The sequence below is a fragment of the Cricetulus griseus genome (genome assembly GCF_003668045.3).
Source record: "Cricetulus griseus strain 17A/GY chromosome 1 unlocalized genomic scaffold, alternate assembly CriGri-PICRH-1.0 chr1_1, whole genome shotgun sequence".
Classification (NCBI taxonomy): domain Eukaryota; kingdom Metazoa; phylum Chordata; class Mammalia; order Rodentia; family Cricetidae; genus Cricetulus; species Cricetulus griseus.
In genome coordinates, this window is record NW_023276807.1 from 229,231,025 (window position 1) to 229,250,109 (window position 19,085).

At 43.4% G+C, this 19,085-nt stretch overlaps 1 protein-coding gene across 2 annotated transcripts in view; it reads right to left on the reverse strand.

Annotated features, from left to right (window-relative positions):
* The window catches only part of Lrch1 (leucine rich repeats and calponin homology domain containing 1), a 183,113-nt gene that overhangs the window by 63,729 nt on the left and 100,299 nt on the right, over positions 1 to 19,085 (reverse strand). For both annotated transcript variants that reach the window (XM_027390137.2, XM_027390136.2), the window contains exons 3-6: positions 17,793 to 17,919; positions 7,436 to 7,541; positions 1,368 to 1,504; positions 802 to 929 (exon numbers count right to left, since the gene is read on the reverse strand). In XM_027390137.2, the coding sequence (XP_027245938.1) occupies positions 802 to 929; positions 1,368 to 1,504; positions 7,436 to 7,541; positions 17,793 to 17,919 (498 nt within the window). The remainder of the gene's footprint in view (positions 1 to 801; positions 930 to 1,367; positions 1,505 to 7,435; positions 7,542 to 17,792; positions 17,920 to 19,085) is intronic.

Sequence of the window (19,085 nt, forward strand, 5' to 3'; positions counted from 1 at the left end):
ACTTAATGCATTATTTTGAAAATTCATTTAGGGTGGTAAGAGATTTCAAGTCACCCTGCTTAGCAAAAAGCAAAGCAAAAGATCTCTGCCCTGGAGAAGTCTCCAGGAGAATCTGCTTCTTTAGTGTCACTGAGGCACCCCTGTTCTCTAGATGGCATGGCCTGTCTTATAACACAAATGGTCCAAGAATGCTCGAGAGGATTCTAACACTTCCACATGAAACAAAAAATAGGAAAAAAATTATCTACACTGCATTTTTAAAAACTGATGCCTGTGGGTCTTAACGGTGTTAAAATTCAACTAACAGTGTGCAGGTATACAGAAAATTGGTAAGTCCTAAAACATTTCAGCTTGATACCATCATTAAAACCAAGAACAGCAGGTTTGAGACAAGATCTTGCTGTATATACATACATACAGCTCAGACTGATCTAAAACCCACAATCCTCTTACCTCGGTTTCCTAAATACTGGGATTACAGGTGTATGCCAAGATGCCCAGCTTAGTAACAACAATTTTTAAAAATATAATGGTTTACAATAATAGCCTTTGCTAACTGCTATGTTAACTGTAAGCATAAAAATCCATTATAGATCTTGGTTATGAGCATCCACACATGTATTCAGGAAGAACTGGCATCAATTTTTTTTTTTTTTTTGTATGCCATTATTATCTCAAGCTCTAAGTCACAAATGTGAATCATACAAGCAAAGCATATGGATTCTGGCTTCCAGTTACCTGGGCAGCTGTGGCTAAGCACATTCTCAGTGGGCTCTCTCAGGAAGGAAGGCATTAACTCACCTATCTTCTACATGCTGGTGTAAATGAGGCCTCTCCATGGCGTGGAGGTAGAGGGGGTCAGTCGTCTTAATCTGACATGCTTGTATACTCAGATACTTAAATATGTGCACTTTGCCTTTTGTGCAAATCTATGGAAAAATCAGTAATGCATATTTAGTTCTCAGTGACCAAACAAAATATAAGTTCCAGATCCCTGACCATGTAATTTAATCTTTAGAATGTCATGGTGAGTAAACCCCTAACAATGGACACTAAACACACAAGAATTCTCAGGACTGTTCCCTCAAAATTCTACCTCAAACAGAAAATCATGCTTAAGAAATCCCTAACCTTTTGAAACTACTAAATTCGCACAAAAATGCATTTAAATGACAATAGAAAATCAAACGATATTGGTAATAGTCAATCTACAAAAGGTAATTAAAAAACATATTTTAAGTCCACAGAGAGCAAGTAAGATAATCATAGATTTAATAAGTCATTATACTTTTGAAAAAGAAAAGAAACTATAAAATAATTTCATTTGCACATACAAGCATCTATGCTTCCGTCTGTAGTGTTCTCACCTGAGCTGGAGGGGACTGCAGAGGGTTGTTCTCCAGAAGGAGCACTTGTAGCTGCTTCATCTCTCTGAAGCAGATGGGGATCACCAGGACTTTGTTGCAGGAAAAATCAAACTTTACCAAGGGGAGATCTACTAGTTCTGAAACAATAGAAAAAAATGAAACATTAATGAAGAAAGACACTCAGAAAACAGCAGGATCAAGTGGGCACACACTCTAAAATTAACTTTCTGCATATCTGGAGATGAGCCGTTTAGCAAAACCAAAGGTATGCTCTGCTAATGTTAGGAATACATGGTATGCATTTAAAGTATTTCCCTGAGTGGGGGAAAATCTTTCCCTGGGTGCTTTTGCCACTCATATTGTCTAAAGAGCCAATTTTCTTCCAGCAGAGGAACTGCAAGAACCATGTCACACAGACTATGTTTCTTCTACTGTAGCCCATTTTCCTGAAGCACTTGCTGACAATGAATGATATGCTAACTACTGAAAATCTTTATCTATTCACTGTTGTTTAGTTGGCACAGGGCCAGAAAGTTTCAGTAAATATGTTCCTGGTTTTCTCAGTTTTGTTTGTTTGGTTTGGTTTGGTTTGTGTGTGTTTGTTTTCCTAGTGTTATCTAGTTTAGGATTTTCCAAAAGGCCCCATAATTCCAATCTGGGCTTGTTGTCTTTGAAGTCATCCACAGTGCAGCTCATAGGAGAAGGCGATGCATTTAGCCTGAGGTTCCCACCCAGTGGCACAGTAAACACTCAGTAATTTCAAGTATTCCAACCAACACTGGCAGCTGCTAGGAATGAAGTCAAAGAAATCCCCGAAGAGCAAAGCAAGGCTGAGCCATGCCAGAACCCAGGCTGACGCTGGCAGATCTGAGCTAGCTGGATGATGACTACAATGGGGTCACTTCAGAACAGTGACCAGCACTTTGGGTATGGGAGCTGTATTTTAGAGGCTAAAATACAGTGGTTTCGAATATTTTTGGCCTTCTAAAGCAGAAGAAGGCCATAAACCAGATAGGGAGAGGAGCTGAAGGAGGGCAGTGGCCTAAAGGAAGACTCAGCAATCCCTCCTCTCCCACCACATGGCTGAGGCTGTCAATCAACCCCTCAGTATTACTTTAGCTCCCCCATCACCACTCCCTGGGGGCGAGTGCTGCATCTTCCCAGAAGTCAGGGCCTTGGGAATGTCAGGGGCTTTCTGCCTTCCATACCTCAGTGCATTACATGGTCTTCCAGAACAGAGTAATGAGGCTGATATTCTAGAAGGAAGATGCACACCCAACTCCCAGGTCTCGAAGCCCTATAGTCCCCCAATCAAGAAAATGCACGCACAGACTTGCCTACAAGCTAATCATATGAAGGCATTTTCTCAAATGAGACTCTCTTCCTAGAAACACCCTAGCCTGTGTCAACTAGACCAAAAACAAGCAAACTGACTAGCTAGTAAAGATCCCTTCAGGTTACTGTTTGTAGATCAGCTAGTTAAGGATTGGGATTTCCTGGGCAGGATGACTTCAGAGTTAAGCTGTAGCTGTCTCATCAGTGCCAAAATTTAATGGGACTCCTTGTTCTGAGGGACATAGCTTTTATGATTCCTTTGCTAGAAAAAAAGGGAGCTTTTTAGACAATAGCTATTTTATAGCAAGTGTTCCCAGCAATTGTTTACCAATTACAATGAAGACTATGAAGCATGAGTAGAGGAGTAATCAGGGCAGTGGAGAACTCACAAGTGACTAGCTAGGTAAGGATGCTTTTCCAAAGGCCACTGCCTTGTCCATCCACAGGGGTGTAGAGGGATGAAAACTACATCTCACAGCATTCATGCATAGGAGCTAATGACAATCTTGCAAGGCTGATCCAGAAAACTTCAAGAATCAGAACAGGTAAAGGAAGAAAGCAAGCCAAGAAGAGGGAAAGAGGAAGTGAAGAACCAGAAAAACCAGGAAGAGTGGGGGCAAACAGGAGGAGAAAGTAAAGGAGGAGAGGAAAGGAAAAGGAAGAGAAACAGGAAAAGAAGAGGAAGAACAGAGCAGAAGCAGGAGAAAGACCGATGGGAGGAGGAAGAGGAAGGGGAAAGAGAAAGGTGATGAGGCAAAGAAGCAGAAGGTGGGAGAGGAGGAGACGCCCCATTCCTCTCTCCATTTGAAGACAGGAGTAACTCCTTTAGCCCCCTGCCACCCTGTCCTAAGAGAAGGAGGCATGGCCTCCTCATGACATCAGTTGTAAAACCACACAAAACTGATTGGGGTAACTGGGCTGTAAACTTCTATTTTTTTCCCCTCCTTAAACTGAAAACATATGAGGAGAGATACCCCAAGAGAACAAATGAAGAATTAGGGAAGGTCACTGGAGGGCTGCCTGATGGTATCAACGCTTTTGTCAACAGGGCCCTCTAGACCCAGGCAGAAAGAAACCATATATTCAGATTTTTTTCTTTTTAAAAAGGACACTCCAGTAAGGTGAAGTTTTAGCTTTGAGTACATTCTAAAATATCAAAGCTGAGAAAACATAATTTTGGGAGGCAGAGCAAGTTATAAAGTTTTTGTTTGTTTGTTTGTTTGTTTTTTGTTTTTTTAGGGAAAAGAAAATGGTAAGAGAAACACAAGCCTAGGCTCAGCAGGTGTGCCCTCTTCCCCTGTGCCACACTGTGGCCACACAATGATGTCATTGGTTTTCCCTTCTGGAAATGGGTTCAATTATTTATGACATTTCCACAATGATTACCACAGGCATTTAAATGTAGAGGGACTTCTTAATAACGAGCCTGAAAGGTTGTACTGTGTAGATGTGCTATGAATTAAAATTGTTTGTAGTTTATTATTATTATTATTATTATTATTATTATTATTATTATTAGGGAAATAGTTTTATACACTCAAAGAAATGGGATTTCACAGGAACCAGTGGAAAAGTAAATCTCTTTCTCTGAGTTCACCTCAGATAAGTCTACACAGAGTAGTTTCTAATTCTTCTTCAAATGCAAGCCAGCATGAGCAAAGGGGAAAAAAAGCTCAAGCCCTCTTCCATCCAGCACAGTGCATTGTACAGAGATCTACCACACTGTTTCAGAAGCTGATTCATATCATGAACAAGAGAATAGTAACAGGATGGCAAAAATCAGGCAGCTTTCAAAACGCCACACAAATAAATCCCAAGCGAACTGGATGCCAGCTGCCTCCAAGTGTGCACACTTGTACAGAGATGACTTTCAAAAAATCAGAAATCTGGTACAGTAGAAGCTTCCAAAATGTAATCTATGCATGTATATAAAACAGTTAAAATGGAGTGACCTTAGAACCTATAATGTGGCAATGTACTTAAGCTGTAGAACATAGCAAAATCAAGCTGGTACTGACCTGGAAGTGTCAGCCCTACTACCCAACATGTGTAGAGCTTGAAATGCTACCACAGCAAAAAAGTAATCTTCAACATCTTACCTAGCTTGGTACCCTGGGAGTTACAGTAATGACTGGCCTGGCATAGAAGGCCACTGGTGCAATAGCGGCTCAGACATCACACGAACAATCACCTTCTGATTGGATTTAAGTTCACCCTACAAGATGAAACCCATATCTGGCACCATTAAAGACAGGGCCAAGAACCTATGGCTAGACAGGTAATGGGCCCTGGGGTAGAACCTACTATTACTATTCTGCTAAAAGTTGGCATTGTATTGAACTGACACCTAATAACTTACTGTTATACCCATAGATTAGTGCATCTCCAAACCCTCATCTGAGAAGCAGTAGATGACTTGCAAATGGCCAAGGTGAAGGGAGTAAGAGAGTCAGCCCCAAATGGAACAAAAATACTCTCCTTCTCCTCCTATGGTTTTGGGGATCATTGAGGAGGGGAGGGTGAGAAGAGGGTAATACCAGAGACAGTGATGACTACAAGGAAACATTGACTTGTGGATACACAGCAGGGGCAGCTTAACATGTGACTGCAGCAGTTACAACAGCACACACAAAACCTAAAAGAACGACCTCAGTCAGTTAACGTGGGAAGACCCGGTCAACTGTGAGTAGCACCATTCACTATGAGAGAGTCTCTGAGGTATATGCGAGTGGAGGCATGAGCTAGCTCAGCAGAAGCAAGCAAGCAGACAGGCATAATGCACTCTTTCTCTGGACTGACTGTCAATGTGGCTTCCTCAAGCCCCTCCCATGGGACGTCCTCACATGATGCCCTGTAACCTGGAACTATGAGCTAAAACAATTGCTTTTCCTTGAGTTGTATTTTTAATCCCGGCATTTTATCACTGAAACAGAAATGAATCTCTCTCTTTCTCTCTCTCTCTCTCTCTCTCTCTCTCTCTCTCTCTCTCTCTCTCTCTCTCTGTGTGTGTGTGTGTGTGTGTGTGTGTGTGTGTGTGTGTGTGTGTGTGAGCGCGCTCGTGCACGCGTGCGTATGTACCATGGAAGGCAGAGTTTGCCATCAAGTGTCTTTCTTTATTACTCTCGTCTTTGTTATCATTTGTTTTACTATTCAAGACAGAACAGGGATCTATCCCATGTTCTAGTCTCCTTTCTGCTGCGGTGATAACACCACACTCTGGTGAAAAGCAACTCAGGGGAAGAGAGGACTTTCATCTCACAGGGCACACCACCCACAGTTAAGGGAGGTCAGGATAAGAACTGAAGCAGAAACTTGAAACAGAAACCATGGAGGAACACTGCTTGCTATTTTCCTCTCTGCCTTTAGCTGCCTTTCTTACACAGCCCAGAATCATCTGCCTAGAGATGGTGCCACCCACAATGAGAGGGACCCTCCTGTATCAATTAGCAATCAAGACAACCCCTCATATAAAAGCCCACAAACCAACCTGCTAAAGATGCCTGAGACTCTTTACAGGCAATTCTGGGTTACATCATGCTGACAGTTAATGCTAACGAGGCCAGTCTTGCACTGAACCTGCAGCCCACTGATTTGGCCAGGCTGGCTGGCAAGTGAGCTCCAGGGATCCATTTACCTCCACAACTCTTTCGTGCTAGGGCTGCAGGTGCACTCTGACACTCATACCTGGCTTCTCTGTGAGTACCAGCAAGCCAAACATATTTCTATGCTTATGGAACAAGAACTTTCCACACTAAACCATCCCCACCACACCCTTAAGCACTTAAAACTTCCAAGGAAACATGTTTTGATGCTTTAACCCTCATGCCCTACACAAGAGGGACATACTACTGCAAGAGCCCACAGCAGGGCTGCCTGGGGGGTACTACGACTGAGTGTACTAAGGTCAGGGGAACCAAGGGTCTATGCCAAAGCTTTAGGACTATCACTGGCACTGATAAGAGTGACTCTAGTACAAGAGAAACTCAGCAGTAGCATCACCCTCACCTACAGAATGGAGTGCAGACATTGTGGGGTTCCCAACCAGTGTTCCCCAAAGCTACAGACCCCGATAACCAGGATCTTCAGGACCAAGCTTGTCCCCTCCAGACTGTTGTCTTCATACTCTGGACCATCACACACCTGCCCCAAAAGAATTCATTCTGCAAAGTTCCTCACCCCAAAATTCAGATATAGAAATCCTAACCCCGATATATAAGAATTTAATGGAAATTGGAGAGAAGGCCTTTAAAGGGATGATTAAGTCACACTGAGGTCATTAGGGTAGACGCAAATCCTCTGCGGTAACAGAAAAAAGAACAGGACACAGACACAGATAGTGAGATGCTCTGAGAACACAGGAAGGAGAAGTCCATCTGTGAGCCATGGAAAGGGGCCTTGGAAGGAACAACCTAGCCAATACCTTCATCTCATACTTCCAGCCTCCTCCAGGACAGTGAAGAGACACATATCTGTCACTCAAGCCCTCCTCTCTGTGGTCCATTTCATAGCAGCTCTGGGAAGCTGACATACGTCCTGCTAACGGTCATGTTGCTATAGCCTTGATTCAAACTACAACTTGAACATCATTGTTCCGATATCTGCCAGTGAGATCCACATTATTAACAGCAGCCAGTGCGCGTGCACACACACAAGACCCACCGCCGCTCATAAAAGAAAACCGAAAGAGTGATGTCTCCCTCCCACGTTCTCTTCATCCTACCACCCTTTCTTACCTGGTGGTAAAACCTTAAGGTAATTTCTTCGGACGTTCAGTTCTCGTAGAGACTTCAGCTGGCCTATCTGCTGGGGCAAGGCTGTGATCTCGTTGCAGCTGACATCCTGTAGCAAGAGGAGGGTTGGGGTGTGGGGAGGTCGTCAGACATGTGTAATAAAATGCCTTTTCCCCAAGCATTTCATGTGAATTTTCCTCCAAGAACTTAAATGTTTGTGAAACTCCACATTATACTTTTGTACTGGCCTCCAGCTCCCCAGTTGGTGGGGCTCAACAGGAAGAAAAGGAGTTTGGTTTCCAATGTCCTCTGAGGTGAAAAAAGACATCACCAGACATTTTTTTGTCACTTTTTTAAAAAGGTGATTGAATCTTATTCAATACCCACCACAAACTTACAAGGCAATATTGCTAGCTACCGTTCATAGCTGGGGATAATGAGGCTTTGTGCCAGTTGGCATTAGGAAGGAATTACCAGGCACTGTTCAGGAGGAAAGCTACATGGACTCCCATCATGCCAAGCTCTTACACAGAGAACTATTAGCACACCAGCTGGTTGTACAATTTATTCCAAATGGACTTCCTATCGCATGGTGGAAAGCTGTGGCTGACCACTGCACACACATTTGGGAAGCAAGTCTGTGGGGTACAAGGATTCTTGTCACGATTGTTTGGAAGGGCAATACCTCACTAATCTCTGATTAGAACCAGCTCGTGCCATGTAAAATAAAGATGCAGCTCTTCTTGTCCTATACAAACTCATTATCCACCCGCACCTTCTCTTCAGATCCAGTCAGTTGCTGGGCTTTGCCTTCTTCTACAATTCAAGAACCTCCTTCAGTCTAACTACGCTCTCTCTCAGAAGGACTCCTGCACACGACACTGGCTGGCTGGCTTCTGTTCCTCCCCCCAGCACCTCAGAGCTTTCTCAGTGCAAATTTCATTCTGTTGTCCATCAACTTAAGCTTTAGCAAGACCCAGCCCTTGTGAGGAGGTCTGTCAGTTTCTCCAGGGCCTTTCTCTGGATGCTCTCTCATGCATTCTGCACTCAAGCCATGCAGTAGCCACTTGGGAGTTTTGGTGTAGGCCATGCTGTCTCACAGCTGCAAACTCATTCTGGCTTCCCCGTTGCTTGATACAAAAGCTCTGGCATCGTCCTCTTGGACTTCTACTCACCTGCTATACCTCAACTCAAGCCTCAGCTTTTCTCTATGAGAACATTCCCACGATACTCTCCTGCTCTGAACAACACCCAGGGATGGATATTTTCCCCTTTCCCTTTGTGATCCTACACATACAATGTGTACCTATATTTCACTTGCTCCCTTAGACTCCTTCTCCTGCAAAGCTGCAAGTTTCTAGGTGAGAGGACCCATGCATAGTCTCTCCATCTTTCGAGTGCCTAGCAGAGTGCCAGGTGTTAGGCAGAGATGAAATTTCTAATGCATCCCATAACATTGTGGCTCCTTGCATCTGGGGCCCCAGAATGTTTTAGCATATCACTCAAATTCCATGCAACTCCCATTAGCTAGTACAGGACCAAAGACAAATTCAGGCTATGAATTTTCCCAGTGAGGTTTAGTCATTAAATAGCCCATGTTACTTATGAACCTGAAAATCCTTCACTTTGGAAGTCACCAGGGTCTCATTACAAAAAATCCATTTCACTTTCCCTCAGACCAGATGGCTGCATCGGTAACCAGTCAATCGCTTGCTCACTACCTCAACCCCACAATCAGGATCCCCGTGAGACCAGGGCTATGTCAGTCAGTGATCCCATCTTCTGGCTTTGCCTCGTTGACTCAAGCCCTCAGGTTGTCCTTGTTAGTCACAAGCCTGCTCAATGCACACTACGTCACAGGGGCACAGTGTCACCTCTGATGCAAGAGTACAAGGCTAAGTCTATGAAAAGAGTGTGCATGGAGAAGGTGGCACACTGCTGGCTCCTGTCTTCAGCTGAGTGGGGAAGTAGGGAGAGGGGGATCATGGTCACAGCATTTGATGCCCTTCTCCTCATTCAGAAAAGTCACATACATTCTCATGGTAAAGCAAAACAGCAAAGCAACAACAAACTTCTACCAGCACATCTGCAGAAATGAAAAAAGTACAAGAAAAGTAAAATCAGGGGCTGGAGAGATGGCTCAGTGGTTAAGAAGACTGACTGCTCTTCCAGAGGACCCAGGTTCAATTCCCAGAACCCACATGACAGCTCACAATTGTATGTAATTCCAGTTCCAGGGGGATCCGTCACCAATAATCAAAGCACCAATGCACATAAAATAAAGATTAAAAAAAAAGAAGAAGAAAGTAAACTCAGAATTAGGTGGTGGCCAAAAGCAAACCCTTCCTTCCTGTGAGAACTGGATCTTTCCATGCCTTAACTAAGTTATGAATCAGGAACGGGGCCATTCCATTCTGGTTTCCAAGAGCCCCAAAAGCATGGAACCCAGGCAAACTTGAGACGGGCGTCATATCAGATCACTGTACTCTAGACTCTAGATTGGGCCTAGCACAGAAGTGATGATGTCAGAGGTGGAGGAAGGGTTGTAGGGATCTGTGGGGAGGATTTGTCTTTACTGAACCACAAATTAAGTTTCTGTAAGTCTTACATGCCAGCACAGGGGAAAGCTTTGTGCTCGTAGAGATCTGTCTCAGTGTGAAACCAGCAATTTCCACACATTTCAAAACATAACTAATATGATTTTCTTCTTTAAAAAATGAGTGGGAAAAGGGAAGCTAAAGGATAATCTATATATTTTGGCAATGCACTCACAGAATGCCCTATTCTGAGATCAAATTCAGTCTTGCTCCATTCTTAGGAAGAACTATATACCTTGCCCTGTGTCAACTGTTCCCAGTTAGTTAGCATCAAAGTATGCTGGACCCCTAAAGCCAGGTGACTCCTCCCAGCACAAACCCCTAACACCGAGGCCTTCACAAAACCTAGGCCTGCAGGCTGTATTTAAACATGTGCTAATAGACACAGCACCTACTTACTACACATAAAACAATACTACATCCCAAAGGCACCCAACTTTTCTGCCTAAAGAGACAGGATACCTGTGAACAAATGTAAGCACAGAGACCAGCAGCCTGTTCAGATTTTGAAGGGTGCACGTCAACTATGCTAATAATACTCTATGTTCCTACTAGTTATGCCTCCCAATAAAATAGTAAGCAAAAAAAATCCCAAGAAAATCTATTACATAAGGGAGAGACCGGCTGTCCACCATTGTACATTCAATCTGGTAAAAACAGGGCAAGTCCTACTCCCCAGGAGCCACTGAACCTAACCAAATTTTAAAGAGGTTATGAATTTCATCATAAAAATAAACCCCACGGGTAATTATGTCTAATTAGCTAAAGGAGGAGGAGTAGGAAAAAGAGATAATAGTCTACATGTCTAGGGACGTTTTGGTCTTGAAAATGCACAAGCAATATTTCTAGAATGGCCTTATTCTGTAGAACATTTCCTTGCAAATTTAGCCTAAATAAATTTAAACAGTCCTAGCTAGGGCTGTTTAAAGATTTTGAAAAGACAACACTTTGAAAAATAAATTAAACAAATAGCAATGCCTAACTGCAATTAGTGAAAATTATCAGTATGTAAATTCCACATTCATTTACTTACTAGAATATTCAAATTAATTCCTTCTGAATTTTCTACTAGCCCCAAGCTACTATGTCTTATCGAATAACTAACCTGATTGTCAGTGAAATCACTGTATGTTCAATGTTATAACAACACAATTGTACAACCCAAGAATCATAAGCAATTGTTACAATATTTACTGATTCAATTCTTCCAGATAGAGAAGTGAATCTATTTATAACAATATTAATACTCAAATGTAAGCTTTTCGTGGACTAGCTAACCCAACTCCATGATTTAGAGTCTAACAATGATTTAAACCATACTCATTGGTGGAGTGGCATAATACCAGCAGAAGAAAGTCTATGAGAAAATTAGATCTCTATGTAATCTGTGGAGAAGCAAATTATCAGCAGTCTCCAACCATCACCCTCGGCACCACGTCCTTCGGCACCACACCCTTCTGTAGAGATGCCTTTTGTATGCCTCACTCTGCAACTTTAGGCGAGTGCCTTACTCTCTTTGTGCTCATATGCAAAGGAGAGATGATCGCCAATCAGCTTTAAAAGGGGCCTGCTGCCAAGCCTGATGACGAGAGTTCAATCCCAGACACCTGGAAGCCACATGGTAGAAGGAGGGCATTCACTCCCCCAAGTTTCCTAACTTGCACACACCAAACAAACAAACAAATAAATAAACGAGCATTAAATAGTTCTAATTTTCTCTGAACACGGAAAAAATCAACCGACTACACAAGAAATAATGAAAACACTGAGTGGTACTCGGTAATATAATGTCAATTTTCATTTCTTGGTAGTAAAAAAACCTTCAATGCCTACGGTCAGAACTTGAAAAAAGAAAAACAAATAACTGTATATTAATTTAAACTTGAATCCTCACAAGCAAACTTTGATGTGATACGTGATCTCCTGACACCCTTGCCTCTCCAATGTGAGACTATACCTCGGACTTCTCTGCATACCACAAACACATACATCATGCCCTGTTCTTGATAATAAGCAGAAATGGAAGCCACAGAGGGGCCCTGAGCAACTCCTGGGTTTCCACAGAAGCCAGAGAGGTCAAAGATATCTCCGGAGACCACTAATGGACACATGATTACAGCAGGCCCATTGCCACACAATCCCACACCTACTTCAGAGGCAGGAACATTAGGCATAAAATAATGCAGGGGTAGGACTCTTTCAGAAGTTTGTCATCAGTCTTTTAGTTCAAATTCCCTACACAACCAAACAGTTCATGAAAAGAGAATAAAAAACTGTTTCTAGCTAGGGCCTGGAAACACACCTTCTAACCAGTATGACTGGGGCCAGTCTGGTGGGCTTTCTAATTATAAAGGCAGGTTCCTACATCAGGCCTTGTGCTCTTTTGCGTGGATAACAGGATGCTCACCCAGTGAGGGAGTGGGTGAGAACTGAGAAAAAGCAAACATGGCCAGCAAGCCACTCAGCACACAGGAGCAGTGTGGAGCTACCGAGCCTTTGGCATATGTCTTGTCCAAAAAAGGCCCTGACTGTACTGAGCTGTTAGCATGCTTGTTCATACCATTAGTATGTCTGTTGGTAGGCCTCACAGCTGCCGGTTAACTATAACGTGTGGCATTTATATAACACTTCTCACCAAACACTCCTCATCACTCTGTCTGATTGCACAGAAAAATCAGCCCACATTTCTGGAAACGACTCAGCCAGTGAAACCCTTGTGGGGGCAAAAGTTTGTACCTCCAACAACCATGTAAAAAGCTGGGCACAGAAGCAGCTGCCTGTAATCCCAGCCCCGGTGGGCGGAGCCTAGAGGATTCCCTAGACTTGCTGGCTGGTGGTGGTGAATCTAGCTCAGGTTCATTGAGAGAAGCAACCTCAGAAATCAAGGCAGAGGCGCTGGAGGAGGAGCACATGCAGCTCAAGCAGGAGGACCCAGCTACATCTCCAGCATCAATCTAAAACACAGGTGTGACAGAGTGCCTGCCAATCCCCTGCACTGGGGTGGAAGGCTTAGCGGCCTGCTGGGGCCTGCTGTCCAACCAGTCTTGCTGAAAAGCAGCGTGTTTTATGACAGATCCTATCTCATGGGAATACAGCAGAGAGAGTGAACATTCAGTATCCTTCTCTGGCTTCCCCATGCACAGGCACAGATCACACCATATGTATACATATGCATGCACATACTATACCTCCACACACACACAGACACACAGAGACACACACACACACACACACACACACACACACACACACACACACACACACACACAGACACACACACACAGACACACACACACACAAAGTCCCAAAGGTTTTTCACGAGTTAAATAGGATTCAGTTAACACATATCTACAACCCAACCTGGTTCTACAGTGAGGAAATATTCAAACATGTCCATCTGTCCACAGCCATCAGACAGAATGCCTCCTGCTCATCTGCAAGTCACAGTTTGTCACAGCTTGAATGAGAACATCACAGCAAACTGAACTAAGGAGTTCCAGAGGAAGAAAACACAGTCCTTCTCAAATAGTTGCTCGTCTACAGCAGAGAGGGTTGTATATAATCACCTACCATCCACCTATCAACTCCATCCATCCATCTATATAGCTTTGTGTCTGTCTGTCTGTCTGTCTGTCTGTCTGTCTGTCTGTCCATCTATCTATCTATGTATCAACCTACCTGCCTATCTGTACTGGCTGGTTTTGTGTGAACTTGGCACAAGCTAGTTATCAGAGGAAGGAGGCTCAGCTGAGGAAATGCCTCCATGAGACCAGCTGTAAGGCATTTTCCTATTTAGTGATCAATGGGGGAAGACCCTGCCCATTGAGGGTGGTGCCATCCCTGGGCTGTTGGTTCTGGGTTCTTTAAGAAGGTGGGCTGAGCAAGCCACAGGAAGCAAGCCAGTAACACCCCTCTACAGCCTCTGCATCAGCTCCTGCCTCCAGGATCCTGCCCTGCTTGAGCTCCTGTCCTGATTTCCTTCAGTGATAAACAGCATTGCTGAAGTGTAAGCCAAGTATACCCTTTTCCTCCCCAACTTACTTTTTGGCCATGGTGTTTGGTCACAGCAATAGAAACCCTAACTCAGACACTATCTTTGTAGGTCTGGGAATAAGAGCTAGAGAGGCACACATGCCAAGCAAGTGCTATAACACTGAACTCAGTCCTAACATGGACTTTAATCAGACACAAAGCTCCATCCCCTTAGGTAAATAACTCGAAAAGCAGCTCTTGACTATAACATTTAAACAAGATACCTCCCATGCTGGGTTATAAGGCTTTATGAAATGTGAATTAGTTGACAGCCTGACAGAAATAGATCCTGAGTAAATACCAGCTCTCTCTTTTCCCCTTTCCCACAAAGCAGCACTCACATGCAGTATTTATGCTGAAAGAGACAGTAAAGAAACCATTTAGAGTGGGTAAAGGGGTCTGAATGTTCTAGATTACTGCTATCAGTAGTGACTCTAAGAGGATCAGATACAGAGTTGGGATTCCATAAATTACCAAGCACCAGTGACTGCATCAGGAGGATTACAAGCAGGCTGTGCAGAGTGGTTGTCTGTGCAGGGTGATGACTGTGAAGGTTGATGACTGTGTAGGGTGCTGGCTGTGCAGGGTGCTGGCTGTGCAGGGTGTTGTCTGTGCAGGATGTTGTCTGTGCAGGTGATGGCTGTGCAGGGTGTTGTCTGTGCAGAGTGTTGTCTGTGCAGGGTGATGGCTTTCCAGAGTGATGGCTGTATAGGGTGCTGGCTGTGCAGGGTGTTGTCTGTGCAGGGTGATGATTGTGTTGGGTGTTGTCTGTGTAGGGTGTTGTCTGTGCAGGGTGTTGTCTGTGCAAGGTGATGGCTGTGCAGGGTGTTGTCTGTGCAAGGTGATGGCTGTGCAGGTGATGGCTATGTAGGGTGTTGTCTGTGCCGGACAATGGATGACTTGGGACACTGTCTTAAGTCTCTCAGATAGTGTGATGTTATGGAAAGACTAAGATGACATTTTGCAGTTTGACTTCCTTGCAAAACTAAGAAGGAACTACTGTGTTCTTTCTAATGGCTGAGGTACTTGTTCTGTTTCTAAAGTGCACACTAACTTTGGAATGTTCGTCCACACTTAAGAGAAGTGGGTATGATTCTATTCTGAACACTCTGATGTGAAAATGTTTGAAAACAGCCTTTCTAAAGTAGCCAACAAACAATGCTTGGAGTCCAGTGGGCTGAGTGGTTTCCTCGGCACTCAAGCCTTAAATGGTGAGTACTCGGAATGCCTGGGGAGTGCCCAGCTTTTCTTAGTTTTTTTTAACAAACTGGTAACCTGTAACTATAAAAGCAAAAGCTTCCTGTTCAAATATGACATCTAGCTCTCCAGGGAACTCCTTTCCCAATTGATAACTAAAAATAATCTGACATAGCATGTGATAGGGAATGTACTGTGTATGTTCATCTTATTGATTGTTGAATAAAGTACTGTTTGGACAATGAGGCAGCAAGTTAGATGGGACTAGGAGTCAAAGAGGATTCTGGGAAATGTAGTAGAGAAGTGGTGATCCAGGCAGGAAGTGACATAGCAAGGAGACTCATATTTAAGCAAGGACAAACAGGAAGTGTGTCCTTTTCCTTTCTGCTCTTCCTCCAGTGGCACAATATGATCTACCGGCAAGGGGGGATGCCAATGGAAGGCATCCGATAAGATAAGTCTTATAAAATATATATATTTATGATAATTAAGACTGAGCTAACAGATGAGAAATCCTAGTCATTGGCCAAGCAGCATTTGTACATAATATAAGTCTCTGTATTATTTTGTCCATCCACGCGGTGGGCAGAACTCGGACAGCTGGCAGAGACCACCCATGTGGTAGTAGGGCTCAGGTAGCTTTTGGCGGAAAGATTTATTGTAACAAACATGGTTACCTATAGCAACACCACTATTTTAAGCAAAATAAATAAATAAAACTAAATCAAAATAAATGAGAATGGATGGGAAGATAACCTTTTTTTAGTGTATGAGATTAACCAAGGCAAGCCAAATAACCTGGCTTAATCATGGTTAAATAAAATCATTAGTAAGTTTCACCTGTTCACAAACAGATGTTGTACATGTTTTTTTCATTGTTATTAATGTGTGTGCATGCCACAGTGCACCTGTGGAGGTCAGAGGACAACTGTGGGAGTTGGTTTTCTCCTTCCACCATGTGGGTCCAAGGACCTGAACTCAAGTCATCAGGCTTGGTGACAAGTTTCTTTATCCACTGAGCCGGCCCACCATATCCCCTCCTAAACGCTTTTTACTAAAAGCACACTTGCCCAGACCCAGGGGGTAACAGAACCTAACACACCAAGGTTGCAGAGTCATCATATCAAAGTGTTGGCCCCACCCTGGTGGCACTGAGTATCTAGTGTGTGGCTGTTCCTATGTGTGGCGCATGACCCCTGAAAGAAGCACAATGGACTTGGTGCAAAGGGCTCAGTACAAACACAAGGGTACGAATAACAGATCTCAATGGTTTTCTGTCATATACATCTAGGGGTCATAACTGCCTCTCTAGAGTTAAATACCGTATTACAGAAAGAACTTTCTCTTGTTTCTTTTAACTGTTTAAACATGGCCGAAACTACATTTAAACCACATTTTTTTGTTTGCCTTGGATGTCTACTGGACAGTGCCACTGATGAGGGTGTTTCAGCTCAGGTTACCATGAGCTGTGAATTTCTGTATGTCATTGTCTGGCTGGCCTGGGTTCCATCTTTTAAGCAAAATGTCGAGAGCTTGGACTACACTGCTTCTAAAACCTGCCGTCACTTTGACACTCTGTAATTTGTGGGTCTGGGAGAGACAGGACTATGGCAGTACTAAGGTGTGGGACAGGAGCTGGAATCAAGGGACACCCCAGCAAAGATTGGCTTGCTGCAAATGGGACCCACAGCTTATGTCCAGAATTAGAGACAGCATTGTTCCAGACATGCCAAACTCCTTATAGAATCACAACACTCTGATCTTTCTGTTTTTGGCATCATTAAGTATGGCCTCCTATCTTAGTGGAGATTTTCCTGACTTAACCATACTTTTTTGGATGTAAATGCAATCTGGAAAAATTATGTTGCTACTATGCCATAACCTATCAACTTCAAAACTGCAAAGCCTATAAAATTCTGGTGTAATCCACAGGCAACTTGTAAATTCCAGGAACTGTAACCTAGCACAGCATGTCTGCTACCATCATGTCTCCTCAATGACTTTAACACACATAAGCACCTGCTATAGTTTCCATTGGTCCAAAGGATCACACACTGGACCCTCAGTCTCCAGTCTGGTGGTGGTAGGAGGTGGGAGATCCTTTAAGGAGTGGAGCCTAATGGAAGGTGAACAGGCAAGCCCTTTGATGGGGTTATCATAGTGCTTGCAGGATCCCAATAAGAGCCAATGAGAGTGGATCATCATAAAAGTGCAAAAAGGCCTCCCCCTCCTTGGCTTCCTGTCTAGTCATGTGCTCTTTCCCTCACACTTTTGCTCCCACCATGATGTCATCAGCTGTGGATGAGGAAATCCCTCAGCAGTGGCCAAACAGATACAGCCAGCTTGGTCAGGCACTTTCACTGTGATCTAAGCAATGGCTTTATAAAATTCCCAGTCTTGGGTACTTGTTATAGTGATGGGAAAGGATGATTACAGCGGTCGTCTCCTTGTTCATCCATTACAAAGTCTTCTGGGGGACTTTAATGGTTATGAGCAGTTAGCAAAGAAGAGCGTCTTAGAAATCAGTAACATACCAACTCCATTAACTGTTTGAGCTGACCTATCTCTTCAGGCAGTGATCCCAGCTTGTTGTTACTTGCGATTAAGACTTTGAGAGGCAGACCACACAGGCAGGCAGGCAGAGCAGACAGCTGATTTCGGCTGTAAAGACAATACAACAAGAACACATGTAAACGGAAAGGCCACTTACTGATGCTGCCTGGGAGTGTATTCTCTTTGGTTGGCAAGTACATTTTTCTCTGGATTATTTGAGATGGGGGTCTCTCTATGTAGCCCTGGGGTGCCTGGCATCTCTCCATAGCCTAAGCTGGCTTTAAACAATATAATCTCCTGTCTCTGCCTCCAAAGCGCTACAATCACAGCCAGCAGCACCATGCCCAGCTGTGAATATGAGAAAGTATTTTATAAATATTAAAAACTCTAATACTTCTGTCTATGAAATCACTCAAACTATTAAGTGCACAAGAAAAAACACACAAGTAAAAATAAAGGAGTAGATAGACAAGATTGGACAACAAATATCAAAATGCAATTTGACAATTACGTTGAGATTTCATCTTATTACAATCAGCATGGCCAAGATTGATAAAACAAATAACAGCTCATGCTGGTGAGGATAAAGAGTAAGAGGACCACTCATCCATTGCTGGTAGGACTGCAAACTTGAAGAGCCACTAGGGAAAGCAGTGTGGCACTTCCTCAGGAAGATGGGAATTAATGTACCTCAACCCAGCTAGACCACTCTTTGGTATATACCCAAAGGATGGTTCATCCTACAACAGGGACACTTGGTCAACCGTGTTCATTGCTGCTCTATTCATAATAGCCAGAAAGTAGAAAAAAAACTAGATATCCCTCAATAGATGAATGAATAATGAAAACATGGTACATTTACACATTTCTTTAAAAGAATGAAATCATGAAATTTGCAGGTAAATGGATAGAGATAGTAAAAATCATTCTGAATGGAGTTGTTACCCAGACCCAAAAGAACAAATATGGTACGTATTTGCATTTAAGTGGATGTTAGCTATTAAGTCCTGGATAAGCAGGCCACAATCCATGTAACCACAGAGGTTAGGTATAGAGTGAGGGACTATGGGGGAAGGAATGATTTCCCTAAGAAGGAGAAATAGAATAGATAGGTATTGATGAATTTGGAGAGGGGACTGGAACAGGAGCATCAAACAGGGAGGGGAAGGGAAAGTGGAGTAAGGGAGGAAAGGGGGGGAACAGCTAACACTAAGGGCCATGAGGAGACATATAAAAACCTACTACAGCAGAAGCTTCATAAAATACATGCTAAT